The sequence below is a fragment of the Astatotilapia calliptera genome, chromosome 17 (genome assembly GCF_964374335.1).
Source record: "Astatotilapia calliptera chromosome 17, fAstCal68.1, whole genome shotgun sequence".
Taxonomy (NCBI): Eukaryota; Metazoa; Chordata; class Actinopteri; order Cichliformes; family Cichlidae; genus Astatotilapia; species Astatotilapia calliptera.
In genome coordinates, this window is record NC_137438.1 from 17,012,492 (window position 1) to 17,035,386 (window position 22,895).

The 22,895-nt window shown below is 43.8% G+C and overlaps 2 protein-coding genes across 8 annotated transcripts; both read right to left on the reverse strand.

The window, feature by feature from the left end:
* Window positions 1-165: 165 nt before the first annotated feature.
* On the reverse strand, window positions 166-10,224 carry irf5 (interferon regulatory factor 5). The gene is made up of 10 exons (XM_026146933.2): window positions 10,056-10,224; window positions 8,344-8,575; window positions 7,958-8,228; window positions 7,003-7,189; window positions 6,899-6,924; window positions 6,797-6,824; window positions 6,406-6,717; window positions 5,669-6,058; window positions 5,481-5,599; window positions 166-922 (listed from the first exon to the last, which is right to left on the reverse strand). The coding sequence occupies exons 3-10, from the start codon at window positions 8,129-8,131 to the stop codon at window positions 734-736; spliced, it is 1,425 nt and encodes a 474-aa protein (XP_026002718.1). The 5' UTR covers window positions 8,132-8,228; window positions 8,344-8,575; window positions 10,056-10,224; the 3' UTR covers window positions 166-733.
* A 298-nt stretch (window positions 10,225-10,522) lies between these two features.
* Window positions 10,523-22,302, reverse strand: cdhr5-rs (cadherin-related family member 5, related sequence). 7 transcript variants are annotated; one of them, XM_080291461.1, is made up of 18 exons: window positions 22,122-22,299; window positions 21,172-21,384; window positions 20,206-20,294; window positions 19,503-19,711; window positions 19,368-19,424; window positions 19,193-19,285; window positions 18,978-19,064; window positions 18,786-18,896; window positions 18,420-18,584; window positions 18,013-18,216; window positions 17,895-17,906; window positions 17,380-17,580; window positions 17,182-17,304; window positions 15,250-15,328; window positions 13,066-13,259; window positions 12,621-12,641; window positions 11,499-12,408; window positions 10,523-11,092 (listed from the first exon to the last, which is right to left on the reverse strand). In XM_080291461.1, the coding sequence occupies exons 3-17, from the start codon at window positions 20,276-20,278 to the stop codon at window positions 12,058-12,060; spliced, it is 1,980 nt and encodes a 659-aa protein (XP_080147587.1). In that variant the 5' UTR covers window positions 20,279-20,294; window positions 21,172-21,384; window positions 22,122-22,299; the 3' UTR covers window positions 10,523-11,092; window positions 11,499-12,057. The 7 variants fall into 7 exon arrangements, with proteins under 7 accessions (XP_080147587.1, XP_080147585.1, XP_026003623.2 ...); XM_080291459.1 differs by lacking the exon at window positions 21,172-21,384 and having other exon boundaries at window positions 22,122-22,298; XM_026147838.2 differs by lacking the exons at window positions 17,895-17,906; window positions 21,172-21,384 and having other exon boundaries at window positions 17,945-18,051; window positions 18,126-18,216; window positions 22,122-22,297.
* Between the last annotated feature and the right edge of the window lie 593 nt (window positions 22,303-22,895).

The window sequence follows — 22,895 nt, forward strand, 5'->3', positions numbered from 1 at the left end:
GGAGGCGAGGAGCTTGTAATTCAGACACGTCAGTAAATCAAGTGTGACGTTCACTAATCTGTCAGATCCTCTGCATTGCCGAGCATCTCTTTTCCTAAGTCCTTATCTCCTTTCCTTGATGTTTTCCATCATTTGGTGAGGTGCGTAAGGTAAAGAGATCAGAGGTCATTCAAACCATCGTCTTTATTCAAAATACAAAAAACATTTGATTATTTCTGATGTAAACAGACACAGGTCATACTGATTCTGGAGCTGCAGGTCAGGTGAGCAGGAAGGTTCAGGTGTATGGCATATTTTTCCAAGACTGAAACTACTGATTATTAAATTCTTATTTACTCACAGCCCAAACGCAGACACCTGCAGGTTCAGTCAGGCATCAAAACACTGGCTCACTCATTTAGTGCATTTAAATTGATGCTTCAGGTTTTACCTGAACAGGTAAACACCGAAGTAGAGTCTGACCCTCTCAGGCCTGCTAGACCTATTACCTGGTCTAAAAACAAAAACACCTGGTGTGAGAATACTGCAACGGCCTTTATTGAAATTTGAACATAGAAACCTCCCAGAAAGGTGTCGGCATGACAACAGAACAGGGAATACACCTGCAGACCTCCACCCGTTTGTCTCAAATGTTCAGTTTCTGTACAGCTGCACCTTCCCTCCAGTCAGGGTTTCCTACTATTTGGGGGAGGGTGCAGTAAGCAGTGTCTGTGTCGGGTCCAGGGCCCCTGGTTCAGGGGCCGGTGGGGTTCCAGGGTCCTTGGATGTTTTGGCTCTGCAGGATACTCTGCAACTCTTTGAACTGTGCCACCGTCTGATCCTTCACATCGGGGTTTGAGATCTGCAGCCGGATGCTGTCCGTGGACCAGCTCAGCTCTCCGGAGAACATCTCTGTCAGGATCCGGGCCACCACAGGAATCACCTGAGGACAAAAACAACAAAAAACACTGTGAGACATCCACAGGTGTCTGGAGCTCCATGAACATGAGGCAGTCAGGAGGTTGAAAGGTGACTTGGCTTGTGTGTCTGCATCCCACACAGTGAAACTTTATTCCTAACGCTGGGTTAAAAACAGGAAGTGCACAGAGAGAAAGGTGTGGAGGGAAAACTACACGCTTCGAGGGAATTATTCATAAATGTGTTTAGTCGCACACCCACAGACAGGTGACCAGGAGAGGCTACAGAACAGATATTCAACATTTTACTAAAGAATCGGGTTTGTGCTTTGGGCAGAAAAAATTGGATTCTTACATGTGCGCCATGTGTCAACAGCATGTAGAAAGCAAGACTATCATGTCATATTTGACCTCCGACCTCACATTTATGTTCACATCTGCATTTATGTATCTGTTACCTCTTTAACAAAGTGCACAGAAACAGAAAGAGCTGCTGAGGTAACAAGAAATATACTGAAGTACAAAGGTGGAAAGTAACAAAGTACAAATACTTTGTTACTTTACTTAAGTAGAATTTCCAGGTGTCTGTGGGCCAGTGCAAGTGTGGGGAAGCATGAAGGCAGTGACACTTTTTTAAGTGGCAGCTAATTTCAAATGCAAGATTGTTAGTGAGTTTCCTTGCTAACAACCTAGCTGCTGAACTTCTCAGGGAGAGAAAAGAATAAGAGGTAACTTCAGTCAGAGGTGGAGGAAGAAGACAGAAGAGGAAGAACAAAGGGTATATTTAAAGGTGAGGCCTGCTCAGGGAGATTTAATGATTACATGTGATGTCATCATTTTAATCACATCTGTGTGTGATGAGTTTTCATATTGTGAAACGTGCTGCATAACAAATCAAGTAAATTAACTGTGTGTTATTCAAACATTGCATGAAGTGCAGATAAACAGGTTAGCGTGCTGATGTAATGTAGATTACATAAAGCGCAGCAGAGATTAATATGAAGTTAAGCTGATGGCGCTGAGATCAACACTGAATTCCACCTTTGTACTAACGGATACAACTGTGAAACATCTGCTGACACTGTGTTCAGGTCAGCTGATCACAGCCTGCACTGTGAGCTGGGACTCGCCCCCCGCTGAGCCCCCTTTACCTGTAACACGTTTTCCTGAAGGCAAACTCAGCCTCTACCATGGAGGCAACATAAACTACCTTTTTTAAATTCTTTGTTTACATCACAGATTCAAGATGAGTGCATTCATGAGAAATAAATTTCAGATTTGAATAGCGTTTTTCATTTATTCTCATTTACTAATACTATGTTATTATTGTATTAATATAACACAGGCTCCTTTTACCTTTGCATAATAATAGCTGATAGAGATGTCCTAATCCTAACCTAATGAGTACACGTCACAGCGTGTACTTTTTCACTTTTACTTGAGTAAAGACGTTGAATCAGTTCTTCAACGTTTACTGCAGTATTTTTAAGTATCTGCACTTCAACTTAAGTACAGAATGTACTTTTACCACCTCTGCTGTAATGTACTAATATACAATAAGTTCAGGGAAATCATGTCCAGTTACTTATGAGCTGCACCTGCATGTTTGTGTAATCAGAGTAAATTTGTCATGGAAATGTCTGAGTTTTACTGCAGTACAAACTTTGTGAAGTATGTTTTAAACAACAAAGATGACAAATATTAGCACAAACCTGTTCCCTGTTACATGTGACCTGACAGCTTCATGCTAGCATCACATATATCAACAGAGCTAAAACTGACCCAACAGAGACCACACATAATAGAGGACACACTCTTGACCTACTGATCTCCAAAGGCCTGAGCATTTCAAAGGTTACTGTGTCTGATGTGGGCCTGTCTGATCATTACTGTGTTTTCTTTGAAAGTATAATTTCAGCCCACATAAATATGTCAACAGCAGTGATCACAAAACGGTGTATAACTGAAAACAGTAGTGAAATCTTTTACCAAGTTTTCCCATTAACACCTGACCTGTCCAGAGGGTCAGTCAATGAGCTCGTCAATAGCTTCAATGCTAACATGTTAAATGTAATGGACACTATTGCTCCCATTAAGGTGAAGGTTATCTCTGGAAGGAAAAAGTCTCCATGGAGAAACTCCACACTGGTGAAAAATGAAAAAAGAGAGTGTAGGAAAGCTGAGTGCAGATGGAGAAAAACAAACCTCCAGGTTCATTATGACATCTATAAAGAGAAACTTCACAATTATAATTTACACCTGAGGAGTGCAAGGAGGTCCTACTTCTCTGATATCATCACCAAAAACAGTCATAATGCTCGGGTCCTATTTGCTATAGTTGACAGGCTAACAAACCCTCCTGTGTCAGTGGCAGCTGAACTTCATTCAACCATGGCCTGCAATGACTTTGCCAAATTCTTCACAGACAAAATCCAAAAGACTAGACAATAAATTGGTACATCAACAGCAGATCCAGGATATGTACTGTATCCACTAAAAAAATGTTTAAACACCATCAAACAGTTTCACCCGATTAACAGCAAAGACCTGGAGGACATCTTAGGTCAACTGAACTCCTCTTGCTGTTTAGATGTCCTGCCAACAAGTTTTTTCAAAAAGGTCTCAAAGACTTTAGAGTCAGACCTGTTACAGATCGTCAACTTTTCCTTAATGTCAGGTGTGTTTCCAGAATCACTAAAAACTGCTGTAATAAAACCTATACTGAAAAAGGACAATCTCGACAAGACACAAATGAACAACTACAGGCCGATCTCAGATCTCCCATTTTTAAGTAAGATCATTGAAAAAGCAGTTTCTCAACAGCTCAGTTACTTCTTAACACAGAATAACTGCTATGATGCCTTCCAGTCAGGTTTTAGACAGAACCACAGCACTGAAACCGCTCTGACCAAAGTGTTTAATGACATATGTCTGAATACAGACAGTGGAAAAATGTCAGTCCTAGTTTTACTGGATCTCAGTGCAGCATTTGATACAGTTGACCACAACATATTACTCAAACGACTGGAGAACTGGGCAGGTCTTTCAGGAACTGTACTAAACTGATTCAAAACATACTTAGAAAACAGGAAATACTTTGTATCAATAGGTAACTTCACATCTGAGCAGACAAGTATCACATGTGGAGTTCCCCAAGGTTCCATCTTGGGACCCCCTCTGTTTAACATTTACATGCTCCCGCTGGCAAAGATTATAAAGAACAACAAAATAAACTATCACAGCTATGCAGATGACACACAAATATATATCACAATGTCACCAGGAGACCGAGGCCCTGTACAGGCTCTTGGTAAATGCATTGAGGAAATCAATGACTGGTTGTGCCACAATATTCTCCAGCTAAAGAAAAACAAAACTGAGGTAATGGTCTTTGGCGCCAAAGAAAAACGATTACAGGTCACCAGAGAACTTCAATCTATACACCTAAAAACCACAAACCAGAAGAGAAATTTGGGTGTAGTGATGGATGCAGGCCTAAACTTAGAAAAACACATGAAGACAATAACAAAATCAGCTTACTATCACCTCAAGAATATTTCAAAGATAAAAGATCTGATGTCTCAACAGGACCTGGAAAAACTAGTCCATGCATTCATTTTTAGTAGGCTTGATTACTGTAACAGCATCTTTACAGGTCTACCTAAAAAAATCAGTCAGACAACTACAGCTCATTCAGAACTCTGCTGCTCGAGTCCTCACTAAGACCAAAAAAGTGGACCACATCAGTCCAGCTCTGAGGTCCTTACACTGGCTGCCTGTCCGTCAGAGGATAGACTTTAAAGTTCTGATGCTGGTCTATAAAGCTCTGAATGGTTTAGGACTAAAATACATCAGTGACCTCCTGACCCAGTATGAACCATCCAGATCCCTCAGGTCATCTGGATCCTGTTTTTTATCAGTTCCCAGTAAGAACCAGACACGGAGAAGCTGCATTCAGCTTTTATGCTCCTTATATCTGGAACAAACTCCCAGAAAGCCTCAGATCAGCTGAAACACTCAGTTTATTTAAATCCAGGTTGAAGACTCACCTGTTCTCAGCTGCATTTGAATAAAGCACCAAATCCCCACTGTTTTACTTTTAAGCTCAAATTTCAAAACTTACATTTTAACTACTGGTTTTATCTACTATTCCTTTCTTTTTTTCTATTTTAAATCATGCTTTTTATTTGTTTTTGTTTTTTAATGTCTCTGTAAAGCACTTTGAATCCCCTTGCTGTTGAATTGTGCTATACAAATAAACTTGCCTTGCCTTTTCATGAATTTCCAATGGGAGCTGACACTGACTATTTCCTGGCATCTGCAGGACTGAGCTCTGACTCGGATCATGTTGTTTAGTTAGGAGTTTGGAGACAGACAGGTTCTTCACAGCAACATCAGCCAATAGGAAGTACTGAGGCTGCTCAGGAGGAGGTAAGTGATGTAGTGAAGGTTAACTGGAGGTGGAGGGGTGGAGCTCATAAAGATTCTGGTTCTGACGTGTTCGGACCCAAGGCTTCTTCATTTTTTTTGCACTTGTTATAAAACCGTTAGCACTGCCACTCAGTTTAAGCTCTGCCCCCTCACCTGCACCATAATGAGCTTCTTCTCTTTGGGTTTATTGTCGGGCCAGTCCTCCCCGAAGCAGAAGTAGATCTCGAAGGGCGGCGGATTCGGGGCTTCGCCTTTCTGGAACAAGATCAGCCCTGCGGACAGAAGCATGTCGGTTAGAACATATCAGGCAGCATGTCAACAATCCCGCACACCAAACTCACCTTGCAGGAAGTCATTGAGGCTGAAGACCTTGATCTTCTTCTCTCTCTCCATGGGGTTGGACGGGCCGTGTTCTGGCATGCCCGGTCCAGACCAGAACACCTTACACTGGCAAAGGCGGACGGCGTAAATGTCCTGCTCACAGATCTCCAGGATCAGGCCGCGGTCCATCACGTCCAGCAAGGCCTCGGTGTAAAATCGCTGTTTCTCGTTCTGCATCTCTGATGTTCCCGGGAACAGCACCTGCTGGAGGTTGACAGGTCCGAACAGGTCCACCTGCTCTGGGGTCGGTTCCAGGTGTCCGTAGTACAGCCGGCAGCCCTGAGGGTTACTGACGGTCAGAGAGCCCATTGTACGGCCCCGGTACTGGAACTTCAGGTCCAGATCTGTTACTATAGCAACACGAGATACAGGACCATTACTGTGCCAGTAGAGGGGGGACCATGAATTAGCAACAGTCACCACAGTAAAGCCACCAAAACAAATCGTTATCGGGACAAGAAATGACATCAGGGTATGAGATTTTGGTCATAAAGCACAGCCCTAATGTTCACCTGTGAATGCGCAGGTGAACCTCATGGGTCTGTGAAGGTAACCCTGAGCTCTGCTTTGTGGTGCTGTATTGTTAAAGTGTGACATCAGAGTTGGTTTGATGGTAAACTGTCTGAGCAGCACCACGTGTGGTAGCGTTTTAGCCCTGAATCTGTGACAGGAAACTGCATTAGAGGTCAGGACTCACGTGGGACGCTGCTCAGCAGGTCGTACTTGCAGGGCTGGTGGTTCTGAGGCTCTGCCTGGTTCTCGACGCCCACCATGCCGCTGGCCTCCATTAGGTCCGGCTCTGGTTGCGCAGTGGCAGCGTTCAGATCCTGAAGTCTATTATGGAGGAAGTGTGCCTGACCCTGGAGATCAGAGGTCATGGTGATGTCAGGAAGCAGAGGCACTGGGATATGCGGTGGTCCAAATGTCCCGTTAGGGGGTAGGCTGAACTGGTTCATCTCTGAGGGAGCCGGGAAGGAGGCAAAGGGGGCGGAGTCACTCAGCCTGGGGTCTAAGGAGACATGGCATCATCACATTACATCAACAGCCACAGTGTTTCCATGGTGACACTGAGTCGAAGGTGTACTTACTGATGGAGAGGTCCATCAGGTTCGGCATCTGAAAGGATCAAAGTGTTTCGGTCAGTCACGTGAGAACATGTCAGACTGTTTACATCATATGATCGTTCTCACCTCCTCGTCATCGTCCTCAGCGCCGTCTGAAACACAAAACGGGGATCATCACTTCCTGTCATCATTGCACATCAGAAGGTTACAGTCATGCAGGTGAAGCTCACCTGTGCTCCCGGGGTGCTCGCACACTTCGTAGATCTTGTACGGCTGGACCGGCGTCTCTTTGGTGCCATCATACTTCAGCTGAAACTCGCGGCTTTTGTTCAGAGCACAGCGCAGATTTGCCTTCCACTTGGCAGGGTCGGGTTCATCTACTCCCTCCTGGTACTTCCCCGTCTCTAGAGCCCATGCCTAGGACACACAGACCAGGGCATAACTCACATCTGACAGATAGGACTCACCTGTGCTCAAGCTGAGAGATGTTTTGCTGTGCCAGCAGTTTCCCTTTGTTTCCAGTGTTTATCATAGGCAACCCTACTCAAAGTCAATAAACACTCAGACTGACACACAAAAGAGGAAGCAGTCAGCAGAGGAGGAGGAAGTGACATCATCACCTGTGTTCAAACTGAAGTTGTTCAAAAACTGTGAAACGAAACTCCGCTGGAAGGAGGAAGTCAAACGCCTACTTCCTCTTCACATGTGTCACTCAAGAACCCGCTTGTAGTTTTTACTTTGGTTTGTCTGTGTGTGTGTCCGTGTATGTGTGTGTCCTTGTATCTGTTTTTGTGTGTGTTTGTGCACATGTGTGCATCTGTCCGTCTGCGTGTGTTTGTATTTGTGTACATGTTTAGACATCTTGTGAGGACAGAAAAAATGGTATGCTACTATACTTGTAGGAACTAACAATTACCTATGAGGACAAAATGTGTCACCATGTGGTATTAGTGACAGGGTTACAATTAGCTTACTTAGGATTAGGCTGTGGGTTAGGATTCAGCATTCATTTTTGATGGTTGGGGTTAGGGAAAGCATTATGAAATGAGACGAGGTCCTCACAAAGATATGAAAACGAGTGTGCGTTACTATTTTCTGTAAAAAAAAGTTTTTTGAAACTTGAAACATGATCACAGCAGATGCTATATCAGAGGTTAGAGGTCAGGTGTGAAGGGTTAACCTGACCTTGAAGATGGTGTTCTCCTCGTCTGACACGGGCGTGTGGCGCGTGGCGTGTTTCCAGGGGATCTGGAAGAGGCGGTGGTCCGCGCTGAGCCACTGCAGACCGGGGTACCTGCCGCTGTTCACCTGCGCCAGCAGCCAGGGCTTCAGGCGGACACGCCGGGGCTGGACGCTCATGCTGGGAGGACTGGGAGCGAGAGAGGATTCGCTCAGACCGCGGAAACGGTCCCTGAGCACGAGCCGCTTCTGACACTTCGGAGCTTTGAATTGATAACTGTAATAAGTGAAAAATTGTCGAGGAATTGGTTTTTGATCGAACTGTTTCACTCCGCGCGGGTTCACGAGCACAGATACATGACTGCGTGTGCGCGCTGGGCGGATGGACTCACCTGGCCGGGTCCGGTCCTGGTTCAGAGTCTGCGCGCTGTGTTCCTCCTCTGCGGCGTGACGTCAGCAAACAAACAAAGAAAGGAACAAAAACAAACAAACAGAGGGCGGCGGAGCGCTGAAGGGCCGGAGAAAAGTCCCGAGACAAACTCGTCCTCAGTCCGATCACATGACGTCAAGTTAACTTGAAGGAAAACTGCTTCCGGTGGCAGATCAGCTCTCGACAAAATAAAGCTTCCGCAGAAGTTATTTAAAAAAAACAGAAAGAGTCAAACTGATGCACAGTTACTTAAATAGCCATCCCCGAGGAACCCTAACAATGCATCTGTTTGAGAGGAACCAGGGCCCTGTGCTTCGTACGTCGCTTACTACATCCAAGATCAAATGAAACATCCAAGACCAAATCATCGCGCTAACTCTGAGCTCGCTATTCCGGTTCCCCGAACACACCTGTTGTTGACGATTAGTACAGCTGGATGAAGTAATGTGAGATCACTGGGTGGCCCAACAGGGGCTACGCATCGATAGTAGAAACATTGATCGGCAACCCTTTGATTGGTCGGCGAAAATGTCGAAGGGGCGCGCTCGGCTCGGTATTTTTCGGCAGCAGAGCAAGAACTCTTGAGTGAGGGATTTCAGGAGTTTCAGAGTTTAATCAGAACGCAAGGGAACACTGCAAAGGCTGCAAAAGCAAGGAGAGAGGGCTGGCAGAAAGTTGCTGACAAATCAAACTCGTAAGTAATTCAATAATAACAATAATAATAATGGAGTGGATTTATATAGCGCTTTTCAAGGCACCCAAAGCGTTTTACAATGCCACTATTCATTCACTCTCACATTCACACACTGGTGGAGGCAGCTACGGTTGTAGCCACAGCTGCCCTGGGGCAGACTGACAGAAGCCAGGCTGCCATATCGCGCCATCGGCCCCTCTGGCCAACACCAGTAGGCGGTAGGGTAGATTTATCATATCACACCATATTATCCAATATTATATTACATTATATTATATTATAATATGTTATATTATATCCCCTTTCACATTAGAGCCACAACAGGACCCACTAGAACATGGGAACAAGTAAAAGTGAAATATAAGAATATTCTACAGAATGGTAATATTTATCACTTATATTGCTTGTCGTCTCTTGGAAAGAGACCCTGGAATACTCTGTTTGTTTGTTCATAACAGCAACCAAGAAAAGGGCAGAGCAAAAAAAAAGACAGGTGGTGGTCCTGCACCCCCTCGTCAACAAGTTGGTTAAGTGAATAATACCCTCACGGGAAAATCGATATCTCTCTATGAGCACACTGTCGCGCTGAGCTAAAGGATCCTGTCTGTCCCGCAATATACGCTGAATTCTGAGGACTCTCCTTATCAATCTCGCACCTTCCGCAATGGGTGGCTCGCGTAAACGGACAGGACATGGCTGCGACAGACTTCCCAAATCCACCTTCGCTTTTATAGCCGTGGTCTCTCATCTTGATTACACGAAGTAATTTACAATTACTACTCTGAAATGTGAATTACATCTGTAATAATCACATACATGTAATAGAATGTTAATAGTACATTTCCCTTTTTTAGGGAATGACCTGTATGTATCTGTGTGAAATCAATAAAAGGATCAAGTGCTGCATTATCTTTAGTTACATTGATGTGAAACAGTGGTGGAATATCGCTGTTGCTTTCGTATGAATGACGCGGACATACCTGCGTGGCCGCGATCTAATCCTGTCTACATAAAGTAAACCTGCTCCGCAGCAGGTTTATGCTTACGGCTCTGTTGCTATGACAGCAAGTCCCGGATGGGCTTCGGGGATCACGCGAAATCGTCAACAATCTCATCCAGCTAACTCACTTAGCGCGGTACGAAGAACAGGCCCCTGGACAGAACCACACCGCAACAAACAAACATCCTGACAGTTCTAAACGCTGAATCTTTTATTGTGAAGGTGTGTCAGGCGGCATCCGGCGAGTTACGCCTCTCTTCAGGTAACTTTACGGACTTTGTTTTCTTTGGTAGTCTCCAGGATCCTCCCTTCCTCCTTCCGGAAACTTAAAACAAGCGTTTAGTTTTTGTTGACCTGTTTATCACAAACAATCAATATCCATTCAGAAAGAATTAATCAGAATAAAACAATAAAGAGCACAACAGAAATTTGACAGATACCAATGAAAAATATTAAATAAAATGTGTTTTATTATCAGACATTATCAGTGCAGGTAATCAATACTGATCCGTTTTATAAATTTTTCTTTATGTGTTTAATATGCTTTTTTCTGCAACACGATGATGTCACAAGGACTACCGGTCACGTGATCTCTCACTGGAAACATCATAACTGTTTTTAGTGTGAAGAAGAGCCAGGGAGAAGTGAGGAAGGTGAAGCGCTTTAGCTACCACCTCGAGAGCTGCAGTAGGGGATGATGATTTTTTTTTTTACAACCAAAAAAAGAAGAAACTGATCAATAGTCCTGATTGATAAACATGAACACAAGACTGACTCCTCAGGTGACAGGTTAGGGTAAGGTAAATGTAATGTATGTTTGCACTGATTGCTGATCACGCTTCAACTGAGTCGTCCTCGGTCAGAAGGAATGGTACTCCACAGTGATGTAGTTCAAATAACTTTACTAAGGAGGTGGCAGATGACATCAACAGGATGTACAGCGTTGGTAGGGAGGCATTACAGTATTCACATGCAGGTAAAGGGGGTGTGAGTGTGTATATGGGTGTGTGTGGTCATCTGTAAACAGAAAAACAAACATTTGTATTAACCACTATGGATAGCAGTGTACCCCTTCTACAGTACTGTGGGTTTCCAGCGTAATGTTATACAATCTGCCATAACCTCATGGCCACTAGATGGCACCCTAAGACCATAAATTAATTTCTGGCTCGGATATACATTGGCAAACCAGACCTCTGCAGATTACAACGCTTCAGAGAATAAACATAGTAAATAGTTACATCCACCTACAACCACAATGCTTGACAGTAAGTCATATATGGAATGAAATCTGGGCTGAACACAAGCCTGCCTGTAGTAGGTCAAAAAACATATCTTAGCGATAGCAACGGGACTAGCCTCTTACGTAGCAAATTACACAGATAAAGTCAAACAAGCATCACTCTCATCTTACAATACTCACATGGTAAGCACGCACACAGTATTAACTCACACAGGAATGCAAGTAAATACGTTATCCTCCGACACACCTCCCATCTGTGCAGAACTGCACTGAACACGTTCCCAACCGGAAGTACAGATACCGAGGTGCATCATGGGTAACGAAGTATAAACAGTTACAATGAACAAGCGGACTTTTAACAGTAAAGGATGGATGGACAGACAAATGGATACCTGGATTGATGATGGCTGGCTGGATGGACGGACAGATGGCTGGGTTGATTTTACAAATGTGTCTGTAAAATCCTGATTTATTAAAGTCGAGATCTGATTATCAGAACAAAATTAATTAATCTTCTGGAAACAATAAAAAGACTGACATCATTAAAAGTTTGTTTTTATTTTTGAACTTTTTTTCTCCACAAAAAACCCCCAATAAGGCCGCCAGAAGAAAAAAAAGTGAATCACGAGTATGACTAAAGTACAGTTTGGATTCCTGCTCTTTAATTGGCTGAAGATGTGACTCGTTTCTTTCTGGTTTCTGATTGGTAGGGTTTGGACACCAGTGGCATCTCCTCTGATCAATCAGTCTTCATGTTTTCGTCTCTCTGAGGCATCCCAGTGTTGACTGCTGGTATGTCTTCACCATGAATACTTGCGGGCTCAACTGGCAACCTCAGATCCTCCCAGGTGTGAGCTCCACCTTCATGTTTCTCTGCAACAGTAAACAGGTGTGATGATGATGATGGAGGAGGAAGAGGGGGTCTGGTCCTGCTCTCTCCAGGCTCGCTGAGCTGTGATGATGATGGAGGAGGAAGCAGAGATGGCCTCCTGGTGTAAACTCCTTGTCTGCCATGAAAACTGCCAGACTGACGAGTAAAAGCTCTGCTGCCGTGTGACGACTCGTCCACGAAGACAGGTGGGCTGCTCACCTGAGAATCACACAGCACAGGTCAGTCTCTCACCTGAGTCAGACTGCGCATAAAGTCCTGCTATAAACAGGAGCTAAAGAGGAACCAATGTGTTAAATAGTAAAATCATGACATCAATGAAAGCTGTGTTTGAGGACTTCAGGATCTACTGTTCACCACATGACACGAGTACTGAAACCACAGGAAGCGACATCACATTCAGAATAACTCACCATGTGAAACCACAGTAACCTCTGCAGAGAGATGACACACATGACTCAGTTTAATATCTGAGACACAACAGATTTTATCATCTGAACCTGTGAGCGGAACAAACCTCAGAAACAGCAGTCTGAATATGTGATGCTGCAGAAACGCTCTAGACAACAGTTTAACATCTCAGTCTGACTCATAGCTTCATGTTTCAGGCGGTTCAGCAGAATGAACACAGCATTTATTTCCTCATGAAATTTCAAACAAAAGACTATTCAAAGATTTCTAACCTGTGGTTTAATAAAACGGGTCAAAGAGGCAGCTGTCATAGGCTTCAACACCAACTCCATGAAAGGTGGATGGGTGGATGATGAATTACATCACATTAGACCCTCATGCTCTCTGTCCGGCTGGTGTGTGAAATTCAAACACCCCCTCAGGTGTGTTAAAGGTTTTACTTCGTACCACATTGGGATGTTTTCCGAAGGCGATGGCGGGGCGATCCTCAGGGTTCTGCACGCGTCTCCTATGGACGGTCCAAAGTAGCAGAAACAGAATCGCAGAGAGCAGCACGATGAGGATAAGCACAGCGATTCCTCCTGCCAGCGTGCTGTCCACGTCTCCAAACAACTGTTGCTCCTTGAACGCACCACTTGGCACTGAAACACAGAAGTTATTTCAGGAAAAGCATCATGGGAGCTGTGAATGTGTGTGTGTGTTTATCTAATAAAGGAAACAGATCAATGTCAGTGGCAAAAGCTCTGTCTCCCTTGGTTTTCAGCCTTGTATGCTGAATAACACGTAGGCCCTGATCACAAGACCTCAGTGACCTACTAGGGACATAGGGCTGTAAAAGTTCAATGATGTAGGCTGGTGCTTATCCTTGAAGAGCTTTAAATGTCAGAACCAGTATCTTAAAATGGACTCTGAATTCAACGGGGAGCCAGTGCAGCTGTATAAGCAACGGTGTTACATGAGAGTACTTAGATGTTTTTGTCAGAAGCCTTGCTGCAGCATTTTGGACAATCTGCAGACTGCAGTTTTTGTTTAGACATGTAAACAGTGAATTACAGTAGTTCAATCATGGTGAAATGAATGCATGAATAACAATCTCCAGTTCAGTATGAGATACTAAAGGGCTCAATTTAGAAATGCTTCTTAAATGATAGAAGCAGGACTGAACCAGAGATTTGACGTGAACATCCAGGGTAAGAGCAGAATCAAAGGTTACCCCTAGGTTCCTGATAGACGATTTCACAAATGTTGAAAGAGGACCAAGAGCATTCATTATGTTAGGTACATGTCTGTCTGGAGCACATACAAGGACTTCGGTCTTTTCTTCATTAAGTTGGAGGAAGTTGTCAGCCATCCAACCTTTGATGGATTCTAAGCACACATTTAGAATCTGCAGCTTAGAAACATCTTCTGGTTTAAAAGAAATATATAGCTGGATGTCATCTGCATAGCAGTGGTAGCGAATGTCCTCAAAGGGGCTCAAAATATGCCGGAGAGGAAGTAGATATATTAAAAACAATAAGGGCCCCAGCACAGAATGTTGTGGCACACCATAGGACAGGGACGTGGAAGATGACCTGTACTTAGAGACCGCCACAGAAAAGTATCATTCATAGAGATACGAGGAGAACTACTCTAAGGCAGACCCAGATACACCAACCCAGTATTTCAGCCTTTCAAGAAAAATGTAATGGTCAACGGTGTCAAAGGCTGACGTGAGGTCCAACATTAGGAGTACAGAACATTTTTCTGCATCGTTTTGCATCAGAATGTCACTGGAAACTCTAAGAAGGGCTGTCTCAGTAGAATGAGCTCCACGAAAGCCAGACTGAAATTTGTCAAATATATTATTGAATGTGTGAATGTGAGTGTGAATGGTTGTCTGTCCCTATGTGTTAGCCCTGCGACAGACTGGTGACCTGTCCAGGGTGTACCCCGCCTTTCGCCCTATGACAGCTGGGATAGGCTCCAGCGCCCCCCGCGACCCTGAAAAGGAGAAGCGGAAGCGAATGGATGGATGGATGGATGGATATATTATTATGTTTGTCTAAAACTGCTGTAAGCTGCTTAGCCACAACCTTCTCTAATATCTGAGCAATTAACAGTATTTTTGAGATTGGTCTGTAATTGCTAGTGAGAGATGGGTCCAGCGTGGGTTTTTTTAACAGGGGGTGTATAGCAGCAGTTTTAAAATAAGCATGGACTTTACCAGACCCCAGTGAGGTGTTAACTATGGTGAGCACACAGGGACCAATAGAGTGGAAGACATTTTTGAAATACGATGCGGGTAAAATGTCGAGTGAACAGGAGGATGCTTTCATTGCATTAACTATTTTTACCAGCTCTGATAGTGAGACGGGTAAAAAGCTTTCTAAAATGACAGGCCGAGATGGCGTAGGAACTGACAATGCAGATGCTGGTGGGGACAATTTTTTCCTTACATTACTTATTTTTTCTAGAAAGAAAGAAATGTTTCACAGTCTTCATTAGAAGGAATAATGGCAGCAGGTGGAGCAGGAGTAACAATATCAGTAATAGTGTCAAATAACACCTTGTGTAATGTCACAGCTTCATGTTTGTAATATGTGTGTTTGTATGTTCATATTAACGCATGTTCTCAGGTTTCATGCTCACCTGCTTGGCCTCTCTGCAGGACTTCGATGTCCACTGAAGCTGACACTTCTTCTCCCGACTCTTCATCTCTGGCGATGACCTGCAGAGCGGACATTAGAGCATTGTTCACGGGTCAGCCTTAAGGTTAAAACCAAAAATCATCCAAAGTAATGATTAAAAACTGTTGTGTTTGTTTGATTTTTCTAGACCAACATTAAAGTGTTCAAAGAGCTGAAGGGGATTCACACTGTGAAGCTTTTAGTCCTGATCTTCAGTCTCTCCTCCTGCTGATTCTGGTGTTTGGATCACTTCCACCTGAAAGATGTCTCACTGCAGCCCGAGGCCTTGTTATTTCACAGAGATGTTTTCTTACAAATCCAAACAGATTTATTTTTAGCATTCTTTGACTACAGGGGGACTTTTCTTTCTTCAGCTTAGTTTGTTTCTGTAGAATCACACTAAAACTGAAAAATTGTACTGCAGTGAAAAAAAACTACTTTGCTGTCTTCCTATTGTCTCCTCATCGGTTGAGGCTCTGCTTTTTAACCACCTGTCACTGCCATCATACAGGGGTTTTGCACCCTTTTTTTAAATATCTGCAACTCCCGTAACCCCCAAACCATTTGCTCAGTTGAAAGAATTCCAATGGTTCCTGAAAGCAGTGAGTAGGTGCTTTTCACTGATATTAGGGTCATTACTGTAATCTGCTAAGCATGGTGTCACAGCAGCTCCACAGAGACGTTTTTGCTGTTTGCTGTGTTGTTTTCAGTTTTATTTGCCAAGATTTGGATGTGGCGCCCTGCCTGGGGTTCCAATAATGACTCTAATATCAGTGAAAAAGCACAGAGTTAATGCTTTTTGGACCTATTGGAATTTTTCGATACCGCCAAATGTTCAAGAGTTATTGTAATATGACCTAAAAGTTCTAAAACCCAGTTTTAACAAGTTAATGTGCTCCAGGCCTCTGTTTCTAGTTTCATTGGATAAAAGTATTTATTCTCAGCCTCTTCAGCCTTTTATTCTGTGAAGCATGTCTTTAAGTTTTTAAAAACTTGTGGTGCAACTGCACTCTGTCCGCTCACTGGGTGCTGGACACCAAAAATTGAACGTCCCAGAGAAGAATCAATGTGGATCTGAAGCTGAGGTCCAGAACTTTTTCAGAGTAATCTAAACCAGGTAGCAGTAAGAGTTACTGAGGATCACCTCAGACCTCTGGGCTGACCTTGGTCTATTTTCAGCATCTTCTTCCTGTCATATGGTGCCGTTTGTCTCTCAACATGAACTTTACTGATATCACTTTAGCAGATAGCAGATGTTCCTCCATCTTTCTGTGCTCATAAGTTTATATTAGCGTAACTACCTCTCTGCAGTTAACTATCAGCTACACTTTCACTGATGTTCCAAACATGGCTGTTAGTTTCTTGCTTACTCCATATTTGAGGCACAGCTGTTTTATTTCAATCGGAACATGATGTATCATCGTGAGATATAAACTATCTAATTTCCTGATGTTAAACATTATTCTACCAAGCACACTGATCATTTTATTGGAGGTGAAGGAAACTGGACCTGGTAATGGTCACTGACCTCCTGCAGACACTGATACACACAGAGAAACCATCCAGGATAGATCCACCCTTTAAAATAATTTCAGGTTCAGCTAATTCAAACCACATCCAACCAACCTGGGATTAAAGTTAACAAACTGAAAATCACCTGATTCCCATCTTACAGGTGAAGGTCAGGCCCATCAAGCCTCTACCCCTCATTATTGCTTATTCAGACTTCTGATATTATTTTAAGGTGGAAAAATTCCACCTATAAGACCATGGATCCACTCTCTCAATGAGACATTGAGTTGGTGCTAGCAGCGGCAGCTAATCGTGATACTGGTGGTGACAGTATACTGGTGGTGTTTAACAGGTGAGTTGGTTTGATCTATGTCTAACTCACCTGTAGGATTTGTCTGTCAAAGGCGCGTAGTTGGTTTGTCTTGGCGATCAGAACCCCCTCCTTTGTGACTTGATACAATTCGGATGGAGGATGGAGCAAATAGTGGATATTTGGGTTCCTGCCCTGTGATTTGACAGTAGAGATGACTCACTGATATGATGATGTAAGTAACACAGGTAGTGTAGCATGTGTTCTTACATCAGGGAAGTCACGGTCTGACACCTGGACCTGCAACACCTGGTTCCCATAGGTGGAGACGATGGAGGCAGGGCTAGAGCTCTGGATGATGAAACCTTTGTAAGTAGTTCTGTTGAAGGCCGGAGGAAATGCGTTCTCATAGAGAACTCTGACCAGAACTGACGCCACACTGTACTTCAACCTGTCATCCACCTGGCATACCTGTACAGGTGAGAGGGAAAGTAGATATCTCACAGTTTTCAATTCAATTCAATTCAATTCAATTTTATTAATACAGCCCCAAATCACAATATCAGTCACCTCAAGGCACTTTATATTGTAAGGTAGACCCTACACTAATGCATAGAGAGAAAAACCCAACAATCATATGATAAGTGCTATGAGTTTGGCAACAGTGGGACGGAAAAACTTCCTTTTAACAGGAAGAAACCTCCGGCAGAACCCGGCTCAGGGAGGGGCAGCCATCAGCAGTGACAGGTAGGGGTGAGAGAAGGAAGACAGTATAAAAGACATACTGTGGCCAATTGCTGTGAATGAAGCAGAAAACAGGAAGGTATGTCGTTACCATGATTGTGAGCATGTAGTTTGTTGTCAGTCGTTGATCATCTGCTGCTCTGGTTAACCTGATCTCACCTGTTGTGTTGTTGATCGTGAACCTGCCCTGATCATCACCTGTGGGTGAAGCAAACACACCTGTACACACATGTTTGTACATGAGTCTAATGGTGAGTGTGAGTGAGTCTGACCTGAGAGGATGGTGTAGGTGAGAGGAGCATTGATCCCTTTGTCTCCATCCTCTGCTGTGATTGGGCCAGGAGAAAAGTCCAGACCCACGTCCTGAAACAAAAAATAAATAAATAAATACCTGCAGGTATGTGGACAGGTATAAAACTTGTTCACTAAATGACTTGAAAATATTGTGATACTGAAAAACATCTCCAGAAACATTGGGCTGTTTTTATTGACATTTTATGGTCTGGTAATGTTTTCAGAAGCCAGTTTGTAAATAATTGCATCCACCTGGTTCCTCGGGTATTTACCTGGTGTTTCTGTGTGATGTTGGTTGTGTAGGTGGGATTCATGCAGACAGGCACACCTGGAGACACAGGTGTGCAGGGCAAGAAGTGAGGATACTGGTCATCACCATCCTCGATGTTGATGTTGAGAACAGCAGATGTGTTGAACTTGTCCACAGTGTTTGATTCCTGTCAGGTATGTAGAGGTGTGACATTATTTTCACTTTTCTGTGATAATTTGACGATCAGATATCACAGGGTTTGTTTTTTTTGTTGAATAGTCTTGCATTCCTGCTGGTTAGAGTGTAATGTCCTGTGATGACTTCGCAGTAAAATAAAACCTCTGACCTCACCCTGATTACCTGGATGTATCACCTGTCTAAATGTTACCTGGGCCCACATGATGAGCTGCAGGTGAGTTCTCGTCTCATAGTCCAGAGGTTTGTTCAGAACTACCTTTCCAGTATTGGGCAGGTCGATCCTGAAGAACTCGGCATCTTGCTGCAGGCAGACAGATGACAGGTGAGATAATAAAGAGCTGCAGCTCGTGGTCAAGCAGCAATTGGTGGGCGTTATTCTTACTGATGACGGGTCGATGATGTAGCTGATCATGTCCCCATCTGCATCAACAGCCTTCACAGTGAAAACCACCAAGTTCACTGCTGTCAGCTACACACAAAACAATGAAAAATCCTGTTTACACAGGTGAGGAAACACCTGAGGCACCTGTTAAAACGATGTACATGTGATGGATGCTCATTGGCTGGTTAAGATGAAGGTAATTTTTCTGGTTGTACCTCACTGATGGTGAACGGCTGAATTGTCTCCAACAGGAAGTTTGGTTTGTTGTCATTTTCATTCAGAATCTCCACCAAAATCCTGTAGTTACCCTGAAACAGGTGCAGACTCACCTGAGCGACTCTGAGTCATCAAATGTATTTACCGCTCAGCACAGGACCTCAGATGACTTACCTGTATGATGTCATTTTCATAGCAAATTAGCTCTGCAATGAGCACTGATCCCTCCACCTGTCAGACAGAGATCCAGCATGAGGTGAGACATTTTAAGATGTATTTCTGCTGCAGGTGAGAGGTGTTCAGGTGTACCTCTCGGTCGAGGACTCTGAACACTGAGGAGTTGAGTCTGATGGTCCGGCCCTCTAAGTAGAACCAGTTGGCGTTGCGTCCCGACAGACACAGGCGGATGGTGTTAGCTCGTGGACCTGCAGTGATGTTGATGCTGGAGATGAATTCACCTGTTGGACTATTCTCTCTGACTGAGGTGAAGATGTCGGAGCCCTCCCGACATAGGCTCGCTGAGGATGAAGCAGAGGATATCTGATGTGTCCGTGGCAGTGAGGACGATCAATAACTGATTATGGTTTCATTGATCCGGTTCTGTTGTTATCTAAAGACATATTTAAAGACAAACTTCTCAGGAGTGTCTGAAAGTAGAGAGTTACTTTTTTAGTCCTGATTAGGACTTCAGGATCTTTTTATCACATCACCTTAAACCAACCTTAGATTACTAGCCACATTTAACCAAATCATGCTGCACCGTATTTACCTCACATTCCCATTATTTTACAGTTGCCAGTTACCCAATCGAGCACGTCTTAGGACTTAGGAAGGAAGCCAGGATATCCGACAGAGCCCACACAGGCATAGATCATGCTCAAAAAACCCTAATCCAACATTGAGATTCAAACCGGGAACCTTCTTAGTAACCGCTGCACCACCGTGGACAAAAAGGCACTGACGACGGCAAAGTGCCTGATATCAGAGAAAAGCCGTTTTTGAATTGTCTTACCTATAACAACATTATAAGAAAGTCTGAGAGCCACCTGCCACAGCAGCAGCCTGCAGGACCTCAACATCTTCATCTTTGACCTCCTCCACCTGGTAACACAAAGTCAGTGAGCAGTATAGGTAAAGAGCATCAACAAAGTCAACCAACCAACAATCAACACAACCAGCCAAGTTTCTCAGGTAGGGAGGGCTAGAGCCTATCCCAGCTGTCTGAGGGTACACCCAGGGGACTGTGGGAGGAAGTCAGAGTACATGCAAACTCCACACAGAAAGGCCCCAGTTGGTCAAATTGAACTTAGGAACTTCTTGCTGTCAGGCAACAAGTGTGGCTCAGTGGAATATGTAAAAAAAAAACCTATATATCTTGAAATATATTTGATATATGAAGTTATGACTGAGATGAAATGACCTTAGTCTCTACACCATCGTCTAACTGCTGTGGATTTCTCTCTAATATTGTTGTTCATCACCTTATAGTATAAAACATCTGGCTCAGCTCCGTTGAGGTGATTTGTTAGCCTGTTTGTGTGAGTTCTCAGATTCATTTCACTTGTTTCATAATCACTGTGTGAACGTAACATCTGAGCAGATTTTATCTATGAGCTGGAAATACGAACTCAGAGGTCACAGTGTAGTCTGCTGTGTTCACATGTGACAAAAAGGTCCTGAGGTGGAACTCTGCAGTGGTCAAACAGAGCTGACCTCAGAGCGGTGAACAAACAAGACGTGACCAAACTGAAAATATGAGCCCTGAGCTCTGCCGCGGTCCACTAAAATGTCACATGATCATATTTTTTATGACCTTCAGCTGCAGCTGTGGAGTCAAAACTGGATGAAACTCAAGCTGTGGTATTTTTTTTTAAATTCGGATCAGCGAGAGGAGGATCAGAGGCTGACACCGCTGCTCATATGTCTTTATCAGGTCATCACGACTTTATACGTGTTCAGCTGAAAATCATCACTGCACCTTATCCAGGTTTTATTTTGAAAGGCTCTGCTGTGTTCTCTCCATCTACATCAGGGATGCTCCTGCAGCCTCGAGGATGTGTAGAGTCTCATAAAAAACAGACTGATGATGAAGGCCTATGATTGAAACGTCCTCCTCGAAGGTTTCCTGCTGGTGAACAGTTTCCTGCATTGGTCTCCTCAACCACGAGCTCAGCTTCCTTCTCTTCAGTCCCTGTGTGCTCAAACATAAACCTCACACCTCAGTTTGATTCAAGGTCCCATCACAGGCTGAAAAAGCTTGATCAAACTTGATGGAACAAAGTGTTTAATGTTCGCCATACATGCACACACTCACGCACACTCACACACGCACAATCATAGTACACCACAGTAATTAAGTAACAGATAAAGTGACAGAAAAGTTCCTGTCTTTTTGCAATCTGCTATAGAAATGTCTTTTTTTTTTTTTTATCATGATGGGTTCCCAGCTTAAAAGAAAAGAAAGAACAAACATTTTCTGTAAATGAAAAAAAACTTCCTGTTACAGGGCAGTGCTATCGAAACCTGGAGCAACATTTCTTTGTCATTTAGAGAAACTGAAATGTGCCACCGGAGTTGTACTTCTTTATCTTATATTCAGATGACTCAGGGATTAAATGTGCAGTTAAACATCTTTACGCTGACAGGAAGGCCAGTTTCACCGGTCTGACCCCCCCCCCCCCCCCCCCCCCCCCCCCCCCGTACGAGGCCCAGGATGTGAAAGAGTTTAACATCCCTGATCGAAAGTGTAAGAGAACAGAGGAATAAAATGACACAAATCACAAGGAGTAAAACAACACAGCGACAGACACACACGACCAGAGTTTTTACAGCCGTTGGTTCAGATCGCTGCGTGTTGGCCTGTGTTAACCCTTCACCTGCCACTTCACTTTTTCCTCTTACCAACTCTTCATCCTCACACAGACTCACCTCGCTCTCTTCTGCTGGCCTACAGTCGGCCGATGTCTCTTGACCTTGCTGCTGATTTCATCCTCATGTCATCACACATTCATGTTTTTGTGTTTCAGCCTTGATCTGTTGTTCTGCTTTGTCCCCAGAGAACAGAGCGCCTTGTCACTGTGTGTGTGTGTGTGTGTGTGTGTGTGTGTGTGTGTGTGTGTGTGTGTGTGTGTGTGTGTGTGTGTGTGTGTGTGTGTGTGAGAGAGAGAGAGAGAGAGAGAGCATTAGAGGCTTACCCGGCATTAATGAGCAGGATAAGTAGGCCAACATGCTGCAGGACTTTGAAGCAGCAGGATCCTGTTGGTTCCACCTGCTGCTGCTTTCAGAGCTTATTTCAAACACACAGAAGTAAAACATCCACATCCTTGGAGACGCTGTTTTAGTCAGTATTTCCTGTCAGAGAGCCAATAAGCTCTCAGCTGACTCCTTTATTGTTAAGTTTTGTTTGTAGAAGAAGAAAATGTTTAATTAATGTGGTGTTACAGGAGGCTCTGAGTGGGGTGGGCACACAGACAAACACAGAGCCATAAATGAACACGTCCTGTTTCACAGGTCACAGGACTGAACATGTCACATGACTATGAGTAACTGTCACTGCCATCTGCAAGGATTCTAATCTTGGGTTGAGTTACCACCTTGTCACATGTCAGAAGTTCTTTTGTCTCATTGGTTGTGGCTGCTGTCACGTGTACAGTTTTCCTCACTGACGTTCATGAACATTCAGTTTCCTGTTCGTCATATCTG

Coding starts and splice junctions, on each gene's coding strand:
- irf5 (XM_026146933.2), bottom strand. CDS start 8,131: ATGAGCGTCCAGCCCCGGCGTGTCCGCCTGAAGCCCTGGCTGCTGGCG. Junction 6,718..6,796: donor CCTGATGGACCTCTCCATCA/GTAAGTACACCT, acceptor ATGTCTCCTTAG/ACCCCAGGCTGAGTGACTCC. Junction 923..5,480: donor AGAAGCTCATTATGGTGCAG/GTGAGGGGGCAG, acceptor TTTTGTCCTCAG/GTGATTCCTGTGGTGGCCCG.
- cdhr5-rs (XM_080291461.1), bottom strand. CDS start 20,278: ATGAAGATGTTGAGGTCCTGCAGGCTGCTGCTGTGGCAGGTGGCTCTC. Junction 15,329..17,181: donor TTGACAGACAAATCCTACAG/GTGAGTTAGACA, acceptor TCCGCTCTGCAG/GTCATCGCCAGAGATGAAGA. Junction 12,642..13,065: donor TCGGAAAACATCCCAATGTG/GTACGAAGTAAA, acceptor ATCTCTCTGCAG/AGGTTACTGTGGTTTCACAT.